Genomic DNA, 27963 nt, shown 5'->3' with positions numbered 1-27963 from the left:
GCCAGACTGAGATGGATCTTGATTAATTCCACTTGTTGGGAGCTGTGATGGGAACATCATAAGAGATGCCAGAGAGATGTTGCAGCTACAGTAGCTTCTAATTCTGTGCAAAATAGCATAGCAGTTCAGCTGTTGGGGCTGCATTTGCTATTCTTAACCACCCCAGACTAGTTTAGGGTTGGGAACACAGGGAAGAATACTCTGTACCCTTGGAGGTGATCTGCATGTCACTAGTTGTGTTGTATTACTACCCTCATCTGTTCCCAGTTTTGTTGTAAACTGTAACATAGTTTACATTTTTATCTATATTTGCGGTTTAAGTAATGTTTTTGAGAAATCCTCTTTCATCACAATTGAAAACAGGTATTATATAAAGATGCTAAAGAAAACTAAATGGAAAAAAGCCCCCTGGAATGGTGAGGCAGTGGCACTAGCAGGCACAAAACTATTTCATAATTGCTCTTGCTGGTATGGAGATACCATCCTTTTTTTTCCTCATTAATCACATGTATAATTTTTGCTTCCAATTCCATAACCTGGTCTTAGTTTTCACACAGTATGCTTTGTGAACAACATGACTAGGAATGTGAAGAGATCCTGCTGTTGCATTTACTTGTTTTCTGTATGTGAAAAAAAATAATCAATTCAGTGAAAATGAGGTCTGATGTATGAGGTGTAAAGCATCATGCAGACAAGGTATGATGAAATGCTTGATGAACTGGTAATTAAAAAGAAACCAAAAAAAACCCCTCTGAACTGAACAACAAGTTGAAGTTAACAAATGTATCCCAATTCATATTTCTTATTGTATTTAAATGACTTTCAGTAATGTAGTAATGCTTCTAAGTGCTTTTTATAGAGAGGAAAGAGAGTTCCTCGAAAAAGCAGCCCTCAAACAAAAGAATGTATTTAGTGAACTCTGACTTTAATATTGGAAAACACAACCTTTGGAGACTGTCAGTTTAGCAGCAGTTATGTTGATTAGAATTTTGGAAAAAATGGCTTAAGCCAAACCACTGAAAAGATTAGGTCAGCCAGAATCTCTATACTATAGAGATCTAAATTTTGCATTGGACCTTCTGTCATGTAAATTGACTTTATGTAATTCTAAAGTCAGAAGAGGTTTGTATTAGAGGAATAAATGTGGAGTTTATTTGCTCTTGAATAAGTAGTATGAGTTTGGAAGAAAGTAGTGATTCAAGTATTTCCAAATATAAGCGGAAGAAAGTGAAAAATTCTTTCAGTGTGCCAGAATTGTTTTCTGAGGGCAGCAGAGCCTTCAGTGTTGAGTTTCACTGTTACCAATGTCATAATTCTGTGATTGTGTTTGCTCCATTTTACGCCTCATAGTTCAGTGTCTTACTTAGGGAGAAAGCCTGGAATGTATTTTTTTAAAGTTTCTTAAAAAAAAAGTGGTGGGGAAATGGATCTTCAGTAACAATCTGTGATGTCTCATTCCTACTCTCTGAAAATTTATTTTCAGATAGCATTAATGAATTCTGAATGAATTAATTCAAAATGGGATGGTCTTTCTCATGCATTTCAAAAGCACCTATCCTATGATTGATACAGAGGTCCCTAAAACAAGATAATGGTATGAGATGCTTCCAACGTTCAGCAGTGTCTCTAATGTTCTGGCTCAGCAGAAACAGTCATCCAGACTGCTTCAGAGGTTTTTAATATTTAGTAGTCTATTCTGAATTATGACCCTATAAGCATCTTTTTCACCTTGCAATTTATTCACATTTTGCCTAAAATAATCCAACAGACTGAGTCAGCTTTTAACCCAAAAAAAGTATCGAGTCACCTAAAAACTCTGCCTAACTCACCAAAGTCGAGTTCCAATCTGCTAATAGCAGTATTGCAGTAAAATCATATCACACTGTGATTATAAAACAAACCTTAAGGTGCCACAAAAGTCAACTGACTGATAAATGGGGGTTGGATCTCTTTTCTGTACTGTTACGTGTTCTAGAGAGTTCAGTTCTGTGTTGCTGGGGTGAGAGGCATCTATTTTGCTTTTCTTCTGAAACTTGTGGATGTTTTTTCAAAGGAAAAACTGACATTTTCAGATATAAAGGAAGAAATGTGTGGGATTTTGTTGGGGTTTGTTTTTAAGGAGAAACTGATGGAGACACCTAGTTTGTCTGGCAGGACTTCTGATATAACAGTATTGATGCATCTGTTCTTTTGTCAGTGCCTAAACATGTAACTCTTCCACTACCTTCCTAATACATTTGTTGTCTGAACTTGAAAACAAAGATGTTTCTGCATCTTAAAATGTGTTTTACATCTCTTTATCTGCTTAGGGAAGCAATTCAGAAGCAGCAGCAGCAGCAGCAGCAACAGATTGGAAATAATATTGGTTGAAGCTGGCAGCTAATGGGATTGAATTGGACCTCTGAAAGCCAGATCCAAAGTAGTTTGTTTCCTGTATTACTGTAATTTTTCTCACATTTCTGAGCTTCTGATCTTTCTATTAATCAGTTATATTCTCATTTTTTTTACTTGATGCCCCTAGCCCAGCATAGCTGTTCCAGTTTCTTCATGCAAGTATAACAGACCTCAGTAGTTAATGACAGGCAAAGCAGGGTAGGCATGGAAGTTTATATATATATAGATATATAGATGTATAGATATATATAGATATAGATATATGGTGGTAGTAGTAGTTTTACACAAAATTTCTGTTACTGCATCTGTGAAATATTGTTGGAAGTCATGCACAGAGGGCATCCATAAGTTTAATTTTGTTTCTTCATTTCGAGTTTGCAATTAAGTGAGGAGGATACTTCAAGATTCAAATGCCTTTACAAGCTGTGCATGCTGTTTAACTATATGGCAAACAATTAGCATTGCAAAACCTATAAGCTAATTTTATAAAAATAGAACTGCAGGTTAGTTGAAAGTGTAGTTGTTGTTGTACTGAAACAAATAGAACGCTGATTAAATGAAGTATCTTAAAGGTTAAAAAAAATGTTAGATGACCAAAAATTATATGTGAAAAATATCCTTCTAATCTGTTATGAGCTCAGTGGATTTTATCAAGACTTCTTGGTATGTAAAGTGGTATATATGAAGGGAGCAGAATTGAGAGAAAGACCTGAATTTATACGGTAACTAAATTTTTTCTCCTCCTATTGCAGTGCAATGAGAAACAGCTTTGACTACAAGAGTGAAACCCTGACACAGGAACTCAGATTTTTATAGCTCTGCATAACAATGTTACACTGCAGTGAGTCATGCATTTCAACTAATATTTTGTGTCTTAGAATTACTTAATTTGATTTAATAGAATTTGAACATAAACCTGACTTTAGCAGCTACTGCATAAACAATTCAAACCGTAGGAAAACCACAGAATCATAGAATGGTTTTATTAATTGAGTGGGCCTTTAAAGGTCATCTAGTCCAACCCCTCTGCAATGAGTTGGGACACCTTCAACTAGATCAGGTTGCTCAGAACCCCATCCAACTTGACCTTGAATTGCTTCCAGGGATAGGGCATCTGCAACCTCTGTGGGCAACCTGTTCCAGTGTAAAACTGTAAAACTTTCATTTAAAGCTTAAGGATTCATGAAAAATTATTTGTACCTGTCATCAAAGGACCTTTCTAGATTTATAAGTTTTCGTTTATTCTTTCTGCACTGGCCACAAACACTGAGTTTGAATTTCTTATTTGTCTATGGAAAAATATTTCTCATTTAAAGAACTGCAGCTTTTGTAACCTCTCCAGGAAATAGTGTCTCTGCCCCTGAACACTGGAAACTTTACATTGCATTAAATTATTGCGACATGGCGCTGCAACTCTTCTCATCTGAAGAATCAAAAAAATGAAAGTACACTGAATATTTGCCCATATAATTTTGGTTTTTCGAAGTTTTCAATAGTGTGTGACTGCCATGTTTTTCAAGTAGGATGATTAGCTAAAGGCACTGATTTCTAAAATAGTGCAAAAGAGGTGATTTTATGGAAAAATTGGTATAATTTAAAATTTAACTGCATTTGTGTTGTGGAACAGAGTGTCATGAAATCAATAAGATTTTATTGAATTAGACAATCTGTCCTTATATGTACACTTTTTCTTTTAATATTCTTTCATAATACAATTAGCTTTTATTTTTAGACTAGCTACTCAGTGGTAAGATGGAAGGTTAGCTGTGTGAAGTCAGATGCTATTTTTGGTTCTGTTTAGGCTTCCCAGTTATGCCACTTAAAGGAAGAATCTGTTATGCTGACTTGTGAGCTGGTGTGGTTAATGCACCTATGGGCAAAGATATCCTTGTCTGGGAACTGAAAACACTTTTGTTTGTTTTTCTCTTCAGACAAACTGGATTATGTTGGTATCATGAGCTGTATTTGCAAATGTTCTGTTTCCAATTGTTGTTTCTTTGTGTAACTCATGAAATTGAGAAGCATGACATTAAATTTCACTGTTTAATATACTGAAATTATGGACTCTTGTTGAAGTAGTGGATAATACTGAGGGAAGGGTTGTTCAGGGCTGTTTTGCATTACAGAGAAAGATGAATTGTACAGTGTGATTCAAAATAATTCAAGATTTCCAGCATTTTAGTCCTTTCCAACTGTGATTTTCCAGTATCTAAATAGCTGCACATAATCAATGCAATAATTGAAATGCCATTTTGCAGAGAGATCAGTTTTGCCCTTTGGAAAAAGCGGTGGATGGACTTTGCCAGAAAGTCCTACACTACTGGAAGGCTTTGAGAAATAGATATCTGTAGCAACTCACTTTAACTTATGCATATTCTTACAGCTTATTTTCCTTGCTGTCATTTCCATTGCAGTGAGGATGATCTATTTGAATCGCACCCAGATGTGATCTTCCATTTCTATGTGTGTTCATTCTCTGAATTAATTTTTGAGATGTTAAAAAAATATTCAAAAATGCCTTTTGCAAAATATGCAAAAATTGAGATAAAACTAAAGTGTGATATATGCTCTATTTCATCATCTGTTCCCCACAGCTGTATGGCTTTATGAGTTGTGGTGCCCTGACCAGGCTGTCTGTTCAGTCTTTCTGCACTGTCATCCTGTATTAGGCGTTTCCTGGGCTTACTGCCAGACTTTCTCTGTTTACAAGGCAACAGGCAAAGATTTAACATTTCTGTTTTCTTTCTTACTCTTCAGATTCCCTGTGAGACAGAAGGTTTTGTCTTCTCCTTTTTTCACTGCTGTTCCTCATCATGGAGTATCAGTGAAATGAGGTTCATTTTCTAATGGTCAGTGTAATAATGTGACACAGCCACTGATTAAATAGTCATTTAGGAAGCTGGCCTAGAAGAATTGCTCTCATTATGGTCTTTGATTCAGGTTTTTTTCTTTTTTCCTAAATAGGTTAATGAGCTCCCTTTGTCCAAGACAGACAAAATCAACATTTACAAATTATTACGAACAGAAAACTTACTTTTTTCTCTCACTGTTCACTGAATTTAATAAACTTGAAGGACAAGACAAAAGATTTCAGATGCCAAACCTCAAATGGTAAATTAGACAATGTCTTGTGGACGTTCTGACCTAGAAATCAGATTTATTTTATAGTTTATTGCAGTGTCCAGCAGAATTCAGAAGGTCCTCAGACCTTTGACAAGCTGTGGTTGTGTATTATTCATAAATGTGAATAATTTCATTGACTGTGGTGGAATTGCTCTAAAGTCTAAAGTTAACCAACTGCATGGTTAGGGACTTTGTAGAGTGAGACCAAAACCCAAGTGAACTATTTGAATTAACTATAGAGAAAAAGGACCACCAACATGTTTCAATAAAAAGGTTAACTGGTACTATTAGAAAGGTCTTAGAGCTCCTGAGTAAATTGCAAACAAACAAACCTAAAAGCCCCATGTTTAAAAAGTTTCTTTATTTTATCAAGAAATATGGTAAGTTAATAGAATGAAAAATCATAGTCTTAAAAATCTGAAGTAGTTTTGCTGGTCAAGATGCGCAGTCACAAACCAGAAGATCAGGTAATGAATTTTTGAATTTTGAAACATAGTTGATACTTTTGCATTCTTTCTGCATGATGTAATCTCTGTTTCTGTTTTTCATGTTTCAGTTGCAGACAAAATAATTGTTCATTTGAACCTCAGAAATTAAGAGGTATTTGACCTAATTCCAATTATTTTCAGAGAACAAAGGAGTGGATTTTTTCTCCTTGTCTGCTAATTACCTCATGGACGTTGACTGTTGGGGAAGTTATTATGATGCATCACATAATCCTCATAGCTACAGCCAGTAGGAAAGTTGTCTAGAGTTTCTCAAGCTCATGGTTTTATGTCCTCAAACTTTAGGAGCCCCCAGTCTACCGTGTAGCTGTTTTGGGCAGATGTGCCCAGTTTTAGTAGCATTTGAGCTCTTTTGTGCCTCGTGTCAAATGTTAGCACCTTGCTTACCCTTCTTTTGGTGTTGTGTAATTTTATTTACTTTGAGAATTCCCAGAGAGATTCTGTAGTAGAGCTGTCACAGAGGACATAAGCTGGGGAGGAACAGTAGCTTTTGCAAATGTCAAGTGCTTCTTCATTATACCAGCAGGAATCTTATCATTTGACCTGATTTTCCAGGTTTACTATGTGTCTGATATAGCAGTGGGTTTTCTTGCTGCTCTTGTGTACAGTGTGGGCTTCTGGCCCTTGGAACAGTTTCTTTTTTGCCTGCTTCCAAATTACTTAGTATAGTTGCCTTTGACACTTTTGTCGTTTCTACCAAGTGACTAGGTTGTTACTTGAAAAAATAATTCTGGCAATAACAGCATTTTTTAAAGGGCATATTAGGGGCTCATGGGTTTGAGTTTTCTCTGTATTTCTACTTCCTGAGTGTATTCTAGCTACCCATCTGGCTATTTTCCAGCTATTTACTGAAGACATATCAGGAAACATGACTCAGTATAACCAGGCAAATAGCTGCCATAATCTAGTAGTGAACTTCTAGTGCCTCGTTTCAATCATGAAGGGCGTTGATGGCTTAGTAAGTATTTAAGAATATTGGTTAAACACACCCTCTTTCCCCTGGTCACGCTATTCTGAGAAAGTGCAGAGACCAAGGGGAAGTTCCAAAGTAAAAAAAACCTGTGTTAAAATCACAGTACTTAGTTGGAAAGGGTGGGAATGCCCTTTTCACCTTCCTTTTTGAGTTCCTGAGGCTGCCCAGAGGAAACTTCCTTTTCCAAGTTAAGCCTTCTCTTGGTGATGGAAGTGAAATAGGAAACAGACAGTTGACCTGTTTCTGCAGGAGTGCTTTCCTTGCATTTTGCACTATAGGACACACATAAACCCTTAAAATGGGAGGCTGGCAGCTTCAGAAACAGTGCAAGAATTTTAATAAGGCTGAATGGCAGTGAAGAGGAAGTGGCAGTGCAAAGTGTATTTCAGAAGGGGAAACAAAAATGATGATTGCAAATATGACCTGACTGGCAAAATAGACAAGTATTTGACTTTTACTTACTCAGAAAAAAAAAGTTGATACTGGGGGAAAAGGGCAGAACCATCAGGACAGCACAGTTGTAATCTGTCCCAGTCAAAGAGGAACAGCATTTCCCAGTAGAAATGTGGAGAGTCCTCACACTGAAGGCAGTACAGGGAGGTTGTATCTAGATTTGCCAGGCTGACATTTAACACATTATTGGCTTTTTTTTTTTCCCAGCAATTCATGGGAAAAAACCTACAGCGTTTCTTCAAGAATTTCAGCCTTAAACTGCTGACCTGAAAATACATTCACAAATCCAGCTGTTGCTGTGCAAGCCAGTTTTCCTTTTGCCTCCTATGTTATGTGCTTCCTTTTTAAAATATTTACACCATATCCTGTTTCTTGAAGTCAGTAGATACAAATATTTCTTCTATTGTTAAATCAAGTACAAATAATCTCGCATATCTTTTCCAGTTTTAATGTTTTAGTTCCATTTTCAGCTGCTGTAGAGAATTTGTCATCCAGAGAAGCTTTCCCCAGACAGAGGGTGTGGCTCTCCAGACTTAAACTGTATAGTCCTGTAGCTGCTTACTTAAATGGAATCAGACATACTAAATTAAGCCAAACTATTTGTCTTTACAGCTCTTCCTGCTATGTTTAAAATGAAGTATATTTGTAGAGCTGGAATAAATACAGTTTATCCAGCAAGCTCCTGGCTGGAAGCTGTTGATATACGATTACAAAACTCTGTTTAGCGTTAAAGATTTCAGAGAATTCGAATTTCCATTAATTCTTCAAATTTTTATAAAACCTCTGTGGCACCAGTCTTCTAATTTTTTTTTAGTATTTTTCTTCTGGAGATTGGAGGACAAATACATTCATGATAAATGTTCACTTATTATTTCAATTTTTTTTTGAATTGTAACTTCACCATAAAGGACAATCATTGAATATGTGTTGAATTCTATCTATAAAAGATTGATCATTATTCATATTTCTTCCCAAGGGAAAGTATCTTGTTTGTTAGGTTCAGAGGTGGGAGTAGGGATTGATGTAAATTACATTTCAAGGTGTGTGTAGTGGTAATGGGAAAGAGATTTCCATATGGATCACAACTGGAATATTCTAGTCCAGTGGCTTGATCTGACTGAAGAAGTATTTCTTTGGAAAGAACAAACTTCCTTGGTTATAAATATTTGTCAGTAATATAAGCCTATTTTAAAAGGTAAATACGATGGGCGTATGAGACATGAAGGCACTGCACTAGTGAACAACAGTGGATCAGGAGTTTGATTTTTCAAATAGATACGTTTCTCTCCCTTCCTTTTCAACACGTCATTTTCAGTTTTTTTTCCTGCATGTAAACCGCAGTTTTTGGACTTACAGCTGTGTGATTTTGCAGTGTTTTAACATAAATTGTCTTGCAAACTGTTGTTAGTCATGACACTTCGGTAACATAATGTAACATAACATATGTACTTCTCTTAGAAAGGTCTTTGTTTTTCAATAAACTTCATCCAGTGTTTCAAGATGTCCTCAGTTGGGGTGTATGGGGAAAAGGTTTATGAGGAAAGACTGCTTTTTTTATAAGAAGCAATTCAAGTTTTGTATCATTGGATCATTGTGCCACTTGCATACTTGTTTGGGTTTGTAGCCATTGAAGCAAATTACAGTTTAATTCTCCTGATGCTGCTGCGTGAATTAGGTTGTCCTCTGATATTTTTGGAGCCCATCAAGCAGCAGTGATACCCTGAGTCCTTTGCACGTGTTCTCAGAAAACTGTGGTGAGAATGCAAGTGAAAGGATTCTGACAGCACAGGCCCACAATAATACTGTAGTGATTCTGCTAAAAAAGAAAATGTAATATTGATTTCAAGTTATGTTTATTCTGAAACTTCTCAGACAACATTTTTGCTTTTCCTTATTCTGTTTTATTCCTTCTTGTGATTCCAGGCCATTAGAAGTATCTTTAAAGGACTGAATAAAAATCCAATTCAGTCCTACACAAATGTGATCCACTCTGCTGTGTATGGTGATGTATTTTGAAGAAAAGCAGTACAACAAGATGACCTGAGCAGTCTTGAGTTGTCAGAGGAGCAGCACTAAGTCATTTTTCGTTCTAAATAAGGGGAAGGCACAGTGGCATTACCAGCAGGACATGGGCTATGTTTGTACATATTTTAAACATGTTAATTGAAACATTTAAAGTTAACAAGATAACATTTTTCTAAAGTGTTCCTAGAGCACTGTTTGAAAGTATATTTCAGTTTTCTTTGTGGAGGGGAAAAAAAAGAATTCAAGGAAGTGTGAAACTTCTTTGGTGGAAGCCTTTGTAGTGTTGGCTATAATGATAAACCTCCCAAAAAACCTCATTGTTCAGCTCTGCATATGCCTTTGGTAAAAAATAAAAAAGGAAGTCAGATTCAAGGTAGATTTTTTTCCTGTGGACAAACAAATCGTATTCATTTTGTTCTTTTAAAAGAGCATTTTCTGTGGTAATTAAAGCCACAGGCAGGAGAGAGACATTCTGATTGAGCTTTTCTGCAAAGGCAGTGATTGCAAGTGTGCATTGAAGGTACTTGTCTAGAGCTTTTGTGGATGTAAACTAGAAAGTGGACAGATCTGAATCTCAAAAATTACTTGATGATTAATTTTAAAAAACTCCCAACAGTGTTAAATATCAAATCTCATTTTGGTGCTGACCTTCCTCAAGGTGTTTAAAGCTTTTCATGTTTTGAGGTTCATGCATGAAAGCTCACAGCATGAGGAGTAGCAACAGAGTTGTTATTTGAATGAATGAGTACATATTTGACTGGTTTTGCTATGATACACTCCTATGCAGCTTTGCTAATACCATCTTCCTTTGAAAGGCATTTTAAGAAAGATTTTGAAGAATGGAATGGTTCTTTTAGCGCTAAGCACAACAAAACAAAGAGTGGGTGAGACTGTATAGAGGATTAGTGAAAAAAGAAACAGCATTGTGCTACACTAGTTCAAAAAACTAAGTTTTGATCCCTAACTTACTGGAATAACTGACATTCTTTGAAAAAATGTTTTGGTTTTAATTTTTTGGTTTTCAATTTCTAAACTGATTGAATTCTGATCAGATTTACAAAAAAACTTCTATATGACCTAAGTACAGATATTCTTTGGAGCAGAATCATGTGTTTTGCAAGTTAGACTGTGGTGGATTTGCAGCATTTACAAACACATGCAAACAGGTTATTAATTTCAGCTTTCTCTGAATATTTTCTTGTATACTAAGTGAGCTGTTATCATTAATTACACTGTATACATTAATTTTAATCCTGTAGGAAATGAAGACTTCATTTTAACATCAGTTTGCACCTCGAGAGATGTGCCTTTGACTTTATTATGATAAAAGCCTAGAAAAAGTCCTTTTAGGAAAACACATTTCCATGAGCTTGGTTTTAAAAATGCTTCCCTCACCTCATCATGTGTGGTTATTTGGGACTTGTAAATTCTAGCAGATCTTTATTCCTTGTTGCATGCAATTGTTCAATATTTTTTTCTTCTTGCGTATTTTATGTTAGCCATTCTGGACTATTTGTAGGGAGAAGGAGGACTTCCAGTATTCACTGCTGGAATATAGAGAGCATCTGTGTAAATCTTTCTCATACTTGCACTTATCTGGCTTTCAGTTATAAGTGTATTTAGTGTCTTTTGCAGTAAGCTGAAGTCTCCCGTGGTGTGTGACTGACAGGTGGAAGTCACACAGGTCAGATACAACAGCGTGTGAGCAGAATGAGAGGCTGGAATTAGCCTGAGCTCCAAGATGGAGGTGTCATTGCTCTACCTCCAGCAGTTTGTCTGATCACTGGCACTCATGATTACTCCTGTGTATTCTTGCCTGGGGAAACCATATACATGGACATGTGAGAAAGCCCCTATGGGAATTAATATGTTTCGTAAAGTTCTTTATTCATTCCCAATCTCCATTTTTAGCAGATTTTCTGGTGTGTTTCTAAGGGTGCACAAATCTGACCCTTCCTTTGTAGAATTGTTCTGCAGACAACAAAAGGACGCTACTGCATGCAGTTATATCCCTGTGTATTTCCCAGAGTCTGACATGAAACCTGTCATTTCCTCTTCCCTTACTCTTCAGCTTGGATGTTAGACTGGATGGGCTAAGGGGTGAGGGCAAGACTTTCAATCAGAGCAGAAAAATTAATTTTAGGCACTGCTAAACCACAACATTTAACTCCAACCTGCTCGAAACACACTGCAAAGGCACTGGGGGCATGAGTAGAGCAGTGGTGGGTAGGCAGAACTTGTGGAAGTGGCACCCGATTTTAGGGGCCTTGGGTGTGAACTTGCGCCTCAGAGAACATCTCTGCCTGTGTGGGATAAGTGTTGTGGAACCTTTCTCACAACTTTTCCTGTAGTGGTGGGCTTGAGCTGGTTGCTGGATTCCTGAAATCTGTGGAAATGATGATGAGTCCTCTTATTGGTAGAGAGAGTTATTAAGCAGAGAGGAACAAATCCCAAGTTAGCGAAACTTCTCTTAAATTGTACGGCCTTTTGAATCCAGTTTTCACTGCCTCTTTGGTTATCTAGAAGCAGCTGTTTCAAGCAGGGCTGAAAATGTCTCTCCTCGATGAGAGCAAATTGTCATTGCAGCGATAAGATAACAATAAAAGGATTTTGGTGATGGCTGGAGCCCTTTGGCTGCATAACACAGTGACACAAATGCTGGATACTGCATGTGGCACTGCCATGAGTATCCGGCTGTTCTCCTGGGTTAGCTGCCATGACAACTGCGCTGCTGGGGAATGCCCTGTGCTGGTCTTGCAGAGAGCTGAGGGTCATTGATATTCTGAGTGTTTCTTGGAATATTGCAGGCAGTAGAGACCCCTTCCCGTAGCTCTGCCAATGTTTAGTATTATCACAGTGGGTAAAATAGGGAAATGGTGTTGTTGACAGGTACCTGGGGAAGGAGAAAAAGCTAGTTTCTCTAAAAGCAGTTTTTTGTTTTACCGCTTTAATTTTATAGTTTTACCAAATAATTCCAAATTACGTAGCTTCTACATGACTTTTACTTCCAGATTTCATTTGGGTGTGAATTGTTAAAATGAATATGGAAACAATACAGCAAAATTTTGATCTGTTTGAATTTTAAAAAATAGCTTACTATCTACAAACACTTTTTTCCTTACAAGGGAGTTAGAATTCAGTGGAATTTCTTGTTGTAGCTTTTTGGTTTTCATTGTTTTTAAAGCAAACACTTGCTCCTTCACAAAGGGATTTTTATTGACTTTTGAGGGCTGAAGTTTTTTCAAGGTCTTTGATTTTGTGTTTTTAAAGAATGTCAAAAACATTTTTCTTTCTGATATCCCCATCCTTCTTGAAATACATTGCAACATCATTACTGGGATAATTAAGGACAGACAACTGCAAAGACCATGGAAGGGACTCTCTTTCTTTTTTTCTTGAATATGAAATACCTTTTCATAAAAGGAGGAATTATTTTATTTTTTTAACAGGGCATTAAAACAGAGTATACAAATAAATAAATTCCAGATGCAATCTCTTTAACTCAACAGATTTTCCTACAAGCAATTAATGTCAGAAGCTTTGATATTTGAATAGTATTTTCCTATCAAAGTCATCAGCCTGCATATGTAGTTAAAGGCAAAAGTCATCAGTGCTTATGTAGTTTATTGGCAAAAATACAGGTGTTAAACAGAAGAGAAGGTGTTTTTGGCAGTAGGGAGCAGTCATGTTTTACATTCTTGGCCCTGAGGTTTCCTGCACTACTAGAGACCTGAAGTACTGGGGAACTCAAGTGTTTGTATGATTACAAAAGAACATTATGGTATCACTGCGAAAAGGTAAAGACAAACTTATTGTTGCTGGCCAACTGAGGATTTAGTACTTGAAAGTATTGCATTTGTTCATTTTGCTTTATATATTTTGCTATCAAGGTAACGTGCTTGCAAGACTTCTTTGGAGATGACGATGTCTTCATTGCGTGTGGGCCTGAGAAGTACCGGTATGCTCAGGATGACTTCGTGCTAGATCACAGCGGTAAGACTGTGCTTCCTAAACCCACTTAAAGAGTAAAATCTCCCCCTAGCTCCCCTGTTCAATCCTCAAGAGTTATGTCATTTAGGAAACTATACATGGAAAGACATCTTCCTATGGATCAAAAAAGTTTTTTCAAACCGCCATCTGGATTCTGTGAGCCTGTTAAAATGCACTAACAAACCTGATCTGTTTTCCTGCAAAACGGACACTGTCTGTAAAGTTACATGGAAAGTAGCATTGAATTTTGAAAGGTTCAGTCATCAATATAATGAATCTGAAATCTGCTAAAAATGCTCACTTTTGACATCTGTGACTGTAAGATAATTTCCATGCTTTTATATTTGTGAGATTTTTAAAAGGTCACATATGTAACCCTGCTCATTTCAGGTCTTGAATTGTCCTGCCAGACAATTCACATATTCCAATTTTATCTGCTGTAGACCAAGTGATGATCCTTTATATATTGTGAGATTATAGGGGTTGTTGGGTAGGGAAGGAGGTGAGACAAATTGGGACTTTGTGCCTGTCCTGTCTGCCTTGGACAAATCATGAATTTAACTTGTTTATGAAAGTTGTTTTTCTGTGAAGAGAAACTTTATAATGTAAAGTTCAAGGAAAATAAAAGAAAAGCTGCCTCTACCAGGCAGTTTTAGAATTGTCCTGCATTATCGAATCATAGACATGTTGGGGGTTTTTCTCCATGTTCATAGAATCATAGAATGGTTTGAGTTGGAAGGGACCATTAAAAATCATCTACTGCAACTCCTCCAGCCCTGAGCAGCAACATCTTCAAAAAAAAGTTCACATGGTTCCAAGCTGCATGGAACCTGACCTTGAATGTTTCCCAGAATGAGACATCTACCACCTCTCTGTATTAACTCACAATGCAAATCCCAGTCTGGCCATGATCCTAATTTCTCTTGCACATTTTAAGGCTGTAAGATTACTTTTCACATTACGAGGTGCACAGACTAACTAATTGGGCTCATTTCCTCACTGAGAACCCAGTGATGGAGGGGTTTTTCCTCCCTTTGTCTCTTCAGCTTTGGTGGTCCCTGCTTCCTCTAATAACTCTGGAAAAGCAGGTTAGGTACAGAGAGGAACATGACTAGCAGGGCATACAGCTCAACTTCAGTATTTTTGATGATGACATTGACATTGCAGTGATGAATAACAGGGACAAAATTAGGAGGGAAATTTATATGATTCCATTCAGAATGATTTGCTAATGATGCCAGCTGTAGGAATGAAATGTTTCCAAAGTGTCAGTGCATGTATGCCTATTGATTCCTTTTCCACTTAGGTTGTCTTTTATTTAATAATATATAGCTGATGGTAAATGACAGTAATCTATTGTTTCAGCCTTTTGGAAACAATAGACGTTTTTCACCTGTTCAAAAATTGATCACAACATCAGTTTCTTGCAAGAGAAGGGAAATGGTGCTGGCTGTGCAGTTGCTCTATATGAAACTGCTGGTACAGCATGCAGAATTTACCGAATTATCAGAAGAACCTTGGCATCAGCATATGTACAAACTTAAATTATAGTAATAAACCAGCTTCAAGACGTGAAGAAGTGTTATACGCAAAATATTGCATACAGTATTTGAGTAGCTCAAATATGTTTTTATGCAAAGTAGGTTAGAGTTCTGAGGTGCTCTTACAAATTTGTTCAGTTCAGTAGGGCATTTCATCAGGGGTGTGTGGAGGAAGGCTGTAACACTGAGCTGTTGTCAAAACTCTTACCTGCTTGCTTTGTAGAATGTCGTGTTATGAAGTCCTCTTATTCCCGATCATCTGGCATGAGGCACACTGCATCCAAAAGTCCAGGACCTTCACGTCGAAGCAAATCACCTGCCTCAGGTACTACTTCTAGGAAAAAGCTGAACACTTGAAATACATGAAAGTTAGAATTTGTTTAATAGGGTGAAGAAAGCTGTTGGCTCTGTCTAAAATACAAGTGCCATGCTTTGCTTCCTGAGGGGAAAAGAACGTTCTTTCAGTTTGTCTCATAGATTTAATACTAATCTAAAATAAAATTTGCATTTTTTTTTTTTAGTTCTGGGAAGAAATATGGTTTCTATTTTTCTAATTGCAGGAACAAATAATTTCAGTTTATTCACATTGAAATGATTTGTGCTAATTGTACACTTGGGATATGTTTTCAGCATGGCACTTGATTTTCTTGAAGGCTGTTAACTACAGGGTGGTTATGTGGTTAAATTTGTGTTCATTGAAGTAGAGTATACCCTCAAGTTTTGAAATGGAAAGATTTTTTTCTATATAAGGCAAATATTGCAGGAAATACAGAACTTTGATGTTTAAAGTAAATTTAGGAGATGTACTGTAATGTTATTGCCCATTAGCAGAGAATTTTTTTTCTTCTTCTTGTAATTTCAGGAAAGGTTCTGAACACCATATGTTCCAACCATTGAGTCTGTTGTGCAATAAATAAAGGGAGAAACTTGGGGTTTTAAATTTTTTTTTTTAACCTCTACATTTAATTTCTAAATATAGTAAAACTTTAATTTTTTTTCTCTCAGACCTGGAGAAGTAGCCCTGAAATCAAACCATTGAATATGTAAATATACGATGCTCTTTTTTGAATGTAACTGTACATGTAAGCTCCCGTGTGTGTATTCAAACCTGTGACATGTTCCATATTCTCATTTCCACATCAATATTTGTTTTGTTTAATTGACACTGGTTAAAGTAATTTTCTGTCTTTGGGTTCTTTCAAAGTAGAATATTTATAATCTGTTTGTAAAGGTTGAGTATTTAACTGAAAAGCTTCAAAGAAGGATCACAGAAAAATGTAGCATAAAGGACAAGTTTTGCAACTGATCTACATTTCGTGCAATTCTGTTGCCTCCAATGAGATCACATAGAATATCTATCAGCAATGAATTTTATGCAAAGTATTTATAAATCAGTGCTACCATTTCCTTACTTATTTCTACTTGGACCTCCCTTGGTTTGGTCAATTTGAAAAATTTATCCAAATGTCTGATATTTATCCTTCTGTTTACTTGCCTTTCTTTTTCATGTAGTCTTTACTTAGCTTTATTTACCCTTCTTCCTTTCATGCATGTTCAGAGCTGTTTAATAACTTCTTTCCTTAATGTCTTTTTCCTTTGTGTCAAATATATGAGTACAGTAAAGAGGGGTGGCCACTACTCCAGTGCTCATTCTTCAGCAAAATCCCCAGGTGAGCCATTACTGTTATGGCTGTGTATCAGTAGTGTCTCCTCCCTCTCCATTTACCTGTATTTTTTTTGCTGTGTTTTTTCAAGCTTGAAACACACATTTTGCATTCGATGAAGCAGAGACATAATGGGTGTTGTTTTTTTGTTGAAGTAGATTATTTGAGCAAAATAATGTTTTTTACTTGTTGGACATCTGCTAATGGTGTCAAAGTTAAATTTTTAGAGGTATAATTCGACTACAGGTAGAGGAACGTTCTGAGGAGCAACACATTTATATGTCTGTTCTAAAGCTTATTATAAGAGAAAATTTCAGCCAGCAAAAAAAGACGGGGTGAGTGTTACTGAAAAAAGCAGTGCAAAACCATGTCGTAGGTTTTCATTTTATCTGCACTTTCTTATCTCTCTTTGTTTTCTTTTATTGTTTCAGCCTAAGTTCTTAAACACTGAGAAACCTCTCTGAACCTTCAGTTCAAAGTGAAAGTATCTGTGAAACAAGTAACATATAATTTGATTAGCAAATAACTTAAGACTTTGAACCCTATTAGAAGTTAACAATTGAAAGGGTATTAATAATTTTTCAGTTTTAAACATTCCAGTATGCTAAAGAACTGTAGCCTAACATATACTGCTTAAGAATGACAAAAAAGATTTTTTTTTCTGTATATTCAAACTGGTGTACATGTTGAAAGAATCTTCAAAAGAATTTATGCTTAGAGAGTTGATAAAAACATTAGGTTTGGAATATACATGAAATAATCAGCAAATCAATAAGATTGGACAAGTTTTTGCCTGTACAATTCTTGTGCCTGTACAGATTGCTTGTGTGGTTTTTTGAGGGGGGGGGAGAAAAAGTGCTACTCTATGAAATAGCAGTTTAAACTATTTAACCTCAGCCAGCAACTGAGCATCACATAGGCACTTGCTCACTCCTCCCTGCAGCAGCATGAAGGAAGTGAATTGGAAGGGTGAAAGTGAGAAAATTCATGAGTTAAGAACAGTTTAATAATTGAAATAGTAGTAACAACGACAGTATTGTAATGCAAAAGAAAATAACAAAGAGAGAGAAATTAAACCCAAGAAAGACAAGTGATGCAAATGACCAGTGACAGATGCCCAACCAGTTCCTAAGTAGCAACCTCTCTGCCAAAATTCCCCCTAGTTTTTTTCCGGAGTGTGATGCCCTATGGTCTGCAGTACTCCTTGGGTCAGTCGGGGTCAGCTGTCTTGCCTGTGTCCCCCCCAAACACCTTGTGCACCCCCAGCCTACTCACTGGCAGGCCATGTGAGGAACAGAAAAGGCCTTGATGCTGTGCTCAGCAATAACAAAACCATCCCTGTATTATCAACACTTTCCAGCAAAAACACAGCCCTGTGCTAGCTCTGTGAAGAAAATTAACTCTACTCCAACCAAAACCAACACAAGCAGTGCTAACTCCCTATAAATGCAAAGCTTTTACATCTACACAGGGCCAATTCCAGCTTTTTATGTGGTTGCATTTTTGTACCAACTCATATACAGTGGATCTCAGAAGACATTGGCAAAGAGGAATCTACAGATGCCTCTTTTCAGCAGCATCCTCAGCAGAATGAACCATGTGTTGTAGAGTCATAAAAGCACAAAAGTTGGAAGGGACCTCTGTATGTCATCTAGTCACACCCCTGGCTCAGAACACCACCCTTGTCCACCAAGCATTGCTAAGATATTAGCAAAGAACTACAGTGCTGTCAGTGTAGGCTGGGATGTTCTCCCTTAGACAGTTTTGAGAGGAAAGAACATTACGTTAACCAGCCAGTTTCACTGGTACAGTTTAGTGGTTCTGTCAATGTTTAAGAGGATGGAAGTGACTTAGAGACAAAGAAGGATGCCTTGTAGTGTAGACCTTAATGGTCATGTTCAGGAAATAGTGACATTTCTGTGAACCATATAAAAGAATTTGTGAACAAATGAAAATCTTTTCCTCCTGTAGTAATAGTTTGTCATTTGGAAGCAAACTCTTCTACTGAAATATCTCATTTTTGGTCATGCAGAAAACAGGATTCAGTAGCTCTTTTCATTGTTGTACTTGCAAATTCTTTATAAAACAAGGATATATTGATGTGCCACGTTTCAAAAAGATTATCCAAAACAAAGTGATGAAGTGTGCAGGAGGGATGTATACTCTTAAATACTTTTAGCTTCTTAGAAAAACCCACTTAAGTAACTCACCTGTTGTTCTTACAGGCAATCCTTGTTAAAGTCAAGACAAAAATATCCTAGACACACTGAATATTTTTAGGAGAAAGTACTAGTCCTGCAACAGAAGTGAGAATGTAAATCCAAGTTACCAGACTTCAAGATAGACTCATTCTGTAGCTAAATGCTAATTGGTTATATCTTAACGTCATACACTAGAGAAAGATTTTTGTGAAAAACAGGGATTTATGGAAGTTGCAATGCAGTCAGCCTGGCCTACTGGCAGATGGACTGCCCAGGTCATAACAATAGTCCTTGGAGGGCATCTTCAACACTCAGAGAATGTTAATGTAATAGGTCAGTAGGCACTTGTAAAATAAATCCAATAGCACTGTTTAAGAAGTGATGCATAACCTATGACAGAATATTTGCAGGTGTATCTGTTAATTAACTTGAAGTTAAGTTTTTATTTACCAGAGCTGTTTTTTCTTCATGAATAAATAATTCATCACTGTGAATCAGCTATGAAACATTTCTAGCTCCTAAATTTCTGCCTATTATTTTTCTCTCCCACAAAAAATGAGGTTCAGTTAGAAAGGAAATAAAGTCTGATCATATGACATTGCATCATATTTGTGTACGGTGGACAGTGTGCTATTCTGTCTGCATAATGAAATTCTTCAGTTTGTTCTTTTCAGAAAAATACAAGGACCGACGTAAGGTATATTCAACTCACCAGAGATATAACAAATGCTGTATGAGGCCTGTCTGGAAAACTGGACTTAACATAAATGAACTCTTTAAGTCAAAGGGAGAGGGAGTGTATGTTTTCACAGACACTTGTACTTATTGGAAGTTCAGAAATAACCTACAGCTTTTCCCTTGTTGAGGTTTTTCCCCCTAAATCCATATTTTTTCTGAACTACTGCTGAAGTTCTTTATAATCCAAACAGTTCATAATTGTTTGGTTTTTTTCTTGTGTTCTGTGAAACATTCTACCTAGAAATGAAACATTCTACCTAGAAAGTAGTGTTGATCCAAAATGAATAGAAGGAGGGTCAAATGTCTTTAGCATTTTTTCTATACAAATTTTATTGTGTGATTTCACAATAAATTATGTAATTTTTAAAGGCTGTGGCTGTTATTCACCTAAAACTCTTGCACTGGCAAAGGACAGAATAGGCCTTTCTAATCTCTGGAATTAAAATGCAATATTTGTGTGTCTTTTTGAACCCACATCCATCCACATGAATTTTTTGGGGTGCAGTTGTGTGGCATGCAAGTCTGTAATTTATTCCCAAATGTTGAGGAGTCTTTTTTGAGGAGGTCTTTGTATGCAGACTTGAGGGATAAGTTGTTAAGAGAAGTATGTTATGTCTAAAATCAAGTTACAGTTTCTGAATTTTATTAATCTGTTCTTCCATTTGTTTGCTTTTATTGCTTTCACCAGTTAATGGAACCCCAAGCAGTCAGTTATCTACCCCAAAATCTACAAAGTCCTCCAGTTCTTCACCAACAAGCCCAGGCAGCTTTCGTGGACTCAAGGTAAATAGAAAAGAACTGTAGAAACCCCTACATTCCATTATTCATTGAATGTATTCAGTGGTGCTGAAGGGAAAAAAAAAAGAAAAAGGAAAAAGTTATAATTTTGTAGGGTAACCTTGCTAGTATAATTTTTGCTAGTATGAAATGGAGAATAGATTTGAAGTAAGATTTTTGCATTCTGTTTGGTTAGCAGGGTTTGAACACAGCTTAGGAAAGGCAGAGGGTGGTGGTGGCTTGAATATGCCAGTTTACCCTCCAAATTTTCCATTGTTCCATGGACTGCAGAAATCCTCCAAGTAATTTATATTCCTTCAGCCTATATAAATGTAGTATCCTCTTTTGAATGCCTTGTAGTCTTGTAGCATTGCCCAAATTTCATCTGAAGCACCCTTCTTCATCTGTGGCACACAATTTCACCCCTTAATGCAGTCTCCTGTCTGAAAGCATTTGAGGAGTTCCTTTGGGAGCAGCCTCATGTCTGGCAGATTTTTCTGTGTTGCACTAAGAGAATTCCCTTCCTCTCCCACTTAAAAACTGGTGACATTTACAGTTCTTGGAGGCTGCTCTGTGCCTTTCGCTCAGTAAAATAAAAAGAACAGCCTGAGGCACAGTTGAGCATCTTTTTTGCTGCATCTGTGCAGCTGTCCTTTCAAGGAGAATTTTCTTATGGAATCATCAATTGCAGCCTTTCTTAAAGCAGCCTGGATGGTTTGCACTGATTATTCTCATCAAGTAATAGCTCCTATTGGTGAACTCCTGTCTGTGAAGAGGCTGCATAATTCTGTGGAAAAGTGTTTTCGCAGTTAAGAGACTGCCTAAAGGACGTGATTTGAATAGTACTTAGATTTGGGTTTTGACATGCTAATTGTTATCAAGTCTTTGTTTTGCAAGGAGTAATGCCACTGGTTTCTTCCAGGCTTCTGTGATAATTCTGACAAAAGATTTTATTGAATTAATTTATTTAATATTTGTTTTAATTTATTTGCTTAATTTTTTATTTTTATTTCTTTGTTTAATTATGTTTGAAGTTATTTGGTTCATTGAGGTAATTTACTGTTGAGCTCTCTCTTTATGCTGTTGTCCTGTACCATCCCATAGCTACTCTTTATCCAAAGCAACATAGTTTAGGCTTTCTCCTGTAAAGCATTTCCAAGAGCAGTAATAGTTCTGACACTGGGAATTAGAGCTGTGTGTCTTAAAAGTTTGTCTGGACAGCTCTGCAGTAGATCTTACAGTAGAGAACACCAAAATCATTGGGCTTAGACTCCCATCTAGTCTGCACTATATTTAACAAATGCTCTTTTGTCTCTCTTTAATGAAATTACAAGTTTAGAAACTAGATAATTTGCTTTGTTTTTTCCACTGCAGTCCTGTCTGCTTTTAGCCGATTAAAGCTCCATTAAGGCAGAGATAATTCTGATAGCAACAAGCAATTCTCACTAAAGTGGACATGTCCTCTTTCCCCTTCACTGTCTGTCTCACCCAAGTAGGCTGTTGTACTTTTTCAATTTGGAATTTAATTGATGCTGGATACTAATGGGTTTTCGTGTCAAATAATTCATCCCCATATGACCAAAGAAAACAGCAAAACCAAATTAAGCATCTCAGACCTGATGTGTTACTGAAGTAGTGAGTACCTCTTGGTTTATTCCATTAGGATGCATCTGTTCAGTAGGAGTATCCCAACTGTGCTCCTGAAACTAAAAGATAGGGAATGTTATCTAGTGAATCACAGGGTAAATTCCAAAAGGATCAAGTGTGCTGTTCAGTCACACTTGTTTCTTGATTATGTTCTAGTAGGAATGTCTCTTTTGGGGAAGTATCAATATAAAAAAACAGATTCTTTAAAGAAACCCTTTTTTTTTTTTTTTGTAGAATTTGTTTTGGTTAGACTGATGAGGAAAATGGAGAAAGCAGGGAACAATTTTATTATTTTGAGGTTGCTGCTTTTTCCCTATTGTTAAGTAATTCCTTGTTGCCAAGACTGCATTGCTGCAAAGACAAGCAGTTTGGCTTCCTGCAGCTGTATAAAGAAGGCGCCATCACTACAGCTGAATGAAAATGTAGATATACATACCATGGCAGAGAGTGACAGAATAAATTGTGTTTAAGAGTTTTCTGGCTTTGGGAATCCAATATTTTGAGTGGTTTGTTGTGTAGAAATCATATGTTTGTTTTTGTAGAAGATGAAACAGCAGCACTTAATGGTTTTATAGGAGCTTGAGGCAGCAGAAAAAAGGGAACGAATCAGGGTTGACGTTTCTACCTGTAAAGAGCAGAGCATAAGAGCAGCTGCACATGAACTGTACTTTAAAAACTAATCTATTTGAAAAGCCAGAGCTTTTTATTTTTTAAAATAAAATATTTTACTGTAGATTAGAACCTAGCTAAGCTTTTTGTAGATTGACAGTCAACGTAGAGCTTAAGTGATAGTGCTAAACATCAAGGCAGTCAGCTTGCAAAAGATACTGATTGAAGCAGCAATTTTTCTTAGTCTCAGGCATGGAGTCCTACATCATATTCTCTGAATGCCATTTTTCCTTCAAACTGAAGTCTCTTCAGTCCCCAAGGATTCCTTCTGCTTCACAACACTTTATAAGAAGAAGTACTCTGTTCAGGCACAGAAAGTTTCTCTCAGGAAACATTCCTCATGAACAGCTTATCTTTAAAGAAAAGCGCTTTCTTTCTGTCCTTTTTAGCTCTTCCAGCCAGAGTGCCCTTGTGCTATTAATTGCTTAGTACATACAGTAAGCCAGTTTGATATCCAGCCTTTGCAGAGGGTTTCTTCAAGGTGAAGATTTAGATATAAAAGTTAACAAGTATGGGCATGAAGTAAATGACTACTCTGTAAATATTCTTCTTTGATAAAATGTGCTGAGTTTCTGGTTCTTCTATTAAATTTCTGTAGAGTTAAAATCTCGTTCATGGATTAAGAAATAATGGTAATAGAGCATTAGGTGACAACTGACTGAGAGGAGTCCTTTTGCTGTTCTGTGGGCAAGTGACAACTGAAAGGTTTAACATTTTTCTCTGGTTCTAAGTGTGCATTTTAATGCAATTCTGTTAGGGTTAATTTCACTCTTAACTCTTCTAGTGCATCTGTTACTATGCACGATTTGTACCATAAAAATCATCCAGAGACTAGATTAAATTTAATATTTTGGAAAGTGGTGTCATAACTTCCTTACGCTTACTTGGGTGTACTTTATTGTCCCCTCTTGAAATTAAGTACCACGGTGTCTTGTAATCTTTTTTAAAAAGAAAATAAAATTGTACAAATAAAGAAGCTTTACAGTTGAGGCCTTTCTTAGAATCCCAATTGCCTTAAGTATCATTGTGTTTGAATTTGTCTTAGTATTATTTTTGGCAATTGATTGGCCAAATGACCGAAGTGAAAGGGCATTACAACCTGATCCAACAAATAACTTAAGTATGCTTAACTTTCAGCTATTGTGTAGTCCCTTTTACTTCAATGAGGATGTTAATGTACTTAAAGTTAAACATGTGCTTAAGTGATTTGAAGGATTAGTGCCTATCTTCATCAAGGTTTTTAATCTCCTCAATTTTGTACACATGTGCTTTGTGGGTAGTTGCATGTTAAGAATATTCACATGCGATTATCCAGCCTAGTGACGTAGGTGCCATAGCAGTTCATAGAGGGACTCTTTAAGTGGTGCATTTGTTATATGTACAATTCAGCATCTTTTTTGCCTGTGCAGTGGAGGAAAAGAGTTGGCTAATTTGTGCTGGTAGGGAAACTGAGGTATTGCACTCATTGTCAAGTCCCTTCACCATTCTCATCAGTTAGCTACATGCTTTATATAATGTGATGCCACTCAAAAATATCTCTAGAAAAAGGGTAAATCTTTCTCTGGTTCTTCAGAATAGTGCAACAAAGTGCATGATATATCTCTATGCCCTACCATATATGCTCACATTAATGGAGGCATAATCACTACGTTTTAATTGGCTATTGTATTTTTAAAAGTAGCTTCTCAGTATAGTTGGGTTACTACAGTGTTTAAGTATCGCTTAAAAAATGAAAAGTTTCTGTCTTACAGCTTATGTTACTGTTAATCATTATAATAATAAATACTGCCAGCATCTCAAATGAAATACTGATTATATAAATGTTTCTTTTCGGAATATGTTTTAGCCCTTTCTTCCTGCAGCCTGTCAGGATGAATTACAATGACACTACCAAAGTGTCCCCAGATTTTAGAGAATACTTCTACAGTTAATTCAGTTTCACTAAAATATTCATAGTCTACAGTTAGATTCATCACCAATTTGAATGTTTTCATAAAGACAGAGCTGCTTGGAGAATACCAAGGAGTTTTTCTGAAGGTATGAGAGTTCACATTCCTTTCTTAGCCTTCAGATGAAAGATTACCACAGCAATGTTTGCTCAGAACTCAAGGAAAGGTTAACAGTAATAGACTTACTTTTTTTAAGTTTGGCTAGATGAACTCGGAGGGTATTACAATAATAATGTTTGTGTCGGTGTCCCGTGTTTCTGTCTGCATTTTTCCAGGCACAAGGATGCGGGTCTGCATACATATGTGTACGTGTGTACCTTACAGTTCAGTCTCTTCAGCACTTCATGAATGTGTACAGGACAATGTATACAGGAGCTCTGTATGCCTGGCAACCTGGTGGCTAAAGTCCTTAATTTCTCTCTAGACATGAAAGAAGGACAGACACAGGAAGCATTTAGATGGATGCTCTAGAAGCCACCGTCCCATTTAGCTGCCAAGGAGTTAGGTATTTCCTTTGATATGAAAAAAATACCCAAAGGTTTCCACAAACATTTGTGTCATGGATAATACTTTAATCCAGAGTGCAAAAATTTGCCAACTAAGGTACTATTCCACTTCAGAAGAATATGGGTTTATATCTGATCCTTCCTCACACTCTCATGAGACAAAAAATAAAATCCCACCACATGTGGAGTTGTGGCAGAGCTAGGGTTAAACCTGCCATTTCAGATTCTGATCTAACACCTCAGCCACAACAGCAGCAATATTTTTTTTTTTATTCCTTTTAGCTTTTTTCCTGTTAGTGTTTGCTTTCTTGTAAATACTGTGGTAAGAAGGAATGTGCCCTGTCATGCTCTGCCCTGATTACAAGACTGAAGGAAGTTGGAAATATGGGCTAGATATTCCCATGTATTGTCACTCACTGAATACCCAAAATAGATTACTAATATTTTAGGCTGATGACTAATACTTCTCAGTGAGTGATCTGTTCTGTTAGCTCTGCTTCATCCTTGAAGAAAATGTGGCTGGTTATAAAACTGACTCATGATTTTGCACAAGTGTCATTTAACCCAAATGTCCTTGTTCCCGATCCTTGTTAAATAAATAGATAACTCAGAAATGCAGCAGCCTAGTTTAAAGTTATTATCAAGAAGCAGAGTAGTAGCTGACTGCTTGCTGTTTGATGCTACTCCTGTGCCAAATGCTAGTAAACTTCATTGTTTTAGAGGCTCTGCAAAATTAAGTTGTACAGCTTATAGTTACTGTACCTTTAGCTGATTTGGCAGCTCAGCTGCCATTAGAAACTTAAGCATTCATTAGCATTTCATGAGCCTTTAGACAATATCCCTATCTGTCAGTTCAGTTCTTTCACTGACAATAGTGTTAATGATTTAAAATATTCAGCAGTGTAACCAGACAATGTCAGCTAAAACGGAAAATGCTGCATTTGCATTCCCGGTGTCATGCAAAGCCATTTCAACAGACACTGAGCTTAAGGCAGAGAAGCATTTTAATCCTTTATGTGGTGAGTGGTGAGCTACTATAATAGCCCATGAAGAAAACAAGATATGGAACTTCACAGAACAGCAAGAAATTTTACGTAGAAGAGGGGGAATGATCTAAAATGTATTTTAATTTTATGGAGCATATATAGCTGTAATGGGAGAACTTATGAAAGTGGTGCACAGAACACAGCCAGTACATTTTACTATTTATGGCATTCATTCCTATGCCTCCACCCCTTTTTAAAATAAAAATTTATTGCTGTGTCTGTCCCTGGGCAGTATGACAGGATGACTATAAGTAGACTTGTGAAGATTCAGATGAAGTACCAATTAAGTTTTTAGTGCAGGAAAATTAGTTTTCTTCAGCCGTCATGCTTCAAAATAATTTAGATATTTGTTTTTTACAGTGTCGTAGTTACTAAAACTGAATCTATGTCTGGATGAGTATCACACATCTAACTTGAAGTGCTTGTAGATGTGATAAATCTTCACATGTATAGTAACCTAAAATACAGCTCGATAGATTAGTAAATAAATCTGATTATCGTAGGTGTATCTGGCCACCTATGCCAAAATTCTCTTCTTTAAATGAAAACTGGTGGGGCCACGCAAACATTTCTTTATTACCTTCCTAGCATGTTACAGTGCTACTCTAAAGGGAGCATATATGGATAGAGTTCAGGTAGGGAAACCTCAGACAGTGCCATCTCTGAAGAGCAGCCTGAAAGCACGTGATTGCTGCACTGGCCTCTTGATGGCTGTCTGGAGGTGGCTGCCTCAGCTGACATGAAAACGTGCACAGAGTTTGTCCTCATGATCTTGTGTAGAATGAGGAGGGAATGTTGGCTCCACACAACTGACTGTTGCGTGTAGTTGGAAGTAGGTGCAGCTGGAAGGAATTTTCTTTGTTTTTTTCTCAAATGTGTTCAACTACTTATCTAAATAGGAATATTGGGACTGAATCTTAAATTGGTGTAAGTGATGATGTATTCTTATGATGATGAGGAAACAAGAATAAAAATACAATGGGACTAAAAAGGGAACTGATTGGTTATAGGTGTTTTTAGGGTGGGTTTTTTTCCAACTTTGCAACTTTCTTATATGGCTCTTTCTTATGATTACCATCAGAAATAAAAAGTTCTTGTGTATATCCATAGATCTCTCCACATGGTGGATCTTCTTCCAATGTGAATGGTGTACCTGAATCACTCCGTTGCCAGAGTCCTGAAGGTAGGACACCAGTAATTGTTAACAGTCCTTGCAAAAATTATGTTGTAGGTGACAGTTGGTTTAGCACTTTTAGGTGGTTCCTGATGACTCCAAATCCTTTTCTGTTCTGAGATGTTTGATACCTTGTCAACAAACTTATCTTGGAAAAATTGTTATCACATTTTATTTATCAAGGCAGTAAAGATAGGAAACAAATTTTGTAAATTTTTTTGTCAAGTGGTAGCATATCAGTGGACCATGCTCTTCAATAGTCACTGTTAGGAATTTGATTTTGACCTGCAGTATCACCAGAAATGTGTTTGGGGCTGGACTGAAAGAGGAACCCTCCTTAAAAAAGCTGATTGTATTTCAGGTAGAACCACTGGCCTATCAACTGACCATAGCTAACCTTTCATTCCTTATCTCTTTAAAGCAATGTTAATTATTTTTAATTATTTTTAAATTTCATTTTAGAGTTGTTTTTTTTATTTTAAAAATACTGAAATAAGTGCCTACCAGCATTCCTTGCACTTTGCATGTTTCAGCAGCAGCCATAGGAACTGGAAGGAAATCAGCAGATAAAACTTTTTGGGTCTTTT

General features: G+C 36.7%; 1 protein-coding gene across 6 annotated transcripts in view; it reads left to right on the top strand.

Annotated features, from left to right (window-relative positions):
- DCLK2 (doublecortin like kinase 2) overlaps positions 1-27963 on the top strand; it is an 83768-nt gene that overhangs the window by 30511 nt on the left and 25294 nt on the right. For 4 of the 6 annotated variants that reach the window (XR_003542956.2, XM_027732836.2, XM_027732839.2 and 1 more), the window contains exons 3-7: positions 13365-13467; positions 15229-15330; positions 16625-16675; positions 20297-20391; positions 27313-27385. Coding sequence is in view for 4 of the 6 variants with exons in the window: in XM_027732836.2 (XP_027588637.1) it covers positions 13365-13467; positions 15229-15330; positions 16625-16675; positions 20297-20391; positions 27313-27385 (424 nt within the window). In the remaining 2 variants the exon portion in view is untranslated. The remainder of the gene's footprint in view (positions 1-13364; positions 13468-15228; positions 15331-16624; positions 16676-20296; positions 20392-27312; positions 27386-27963) is intronic. The other 2 variants (XR_003542957.2, XM_027732837.2) reach the window with 1 other exon arrangement.

This window comes from Pipra filicauda, unplaced genomic scaffold (genome assembly GCF_003945595.2).
Source record: "Pipra filicauda isolate LSUMZ 115617 unplaced genomic scaffold, ASM394559v2 scaffold8_size5757611_pilon, whole genome shotgun sequence".
NCBI lineage: Eukaryota > Metazoa > Chordata > Aves > Passeriformes > Pipridae > Pipra > Pipra filicauda.
The sequence above is the reverse complement of the archived record's forward strand: the minus strand, read 5'-3'. Positions and strand labels throughout refer to the sequence as shown.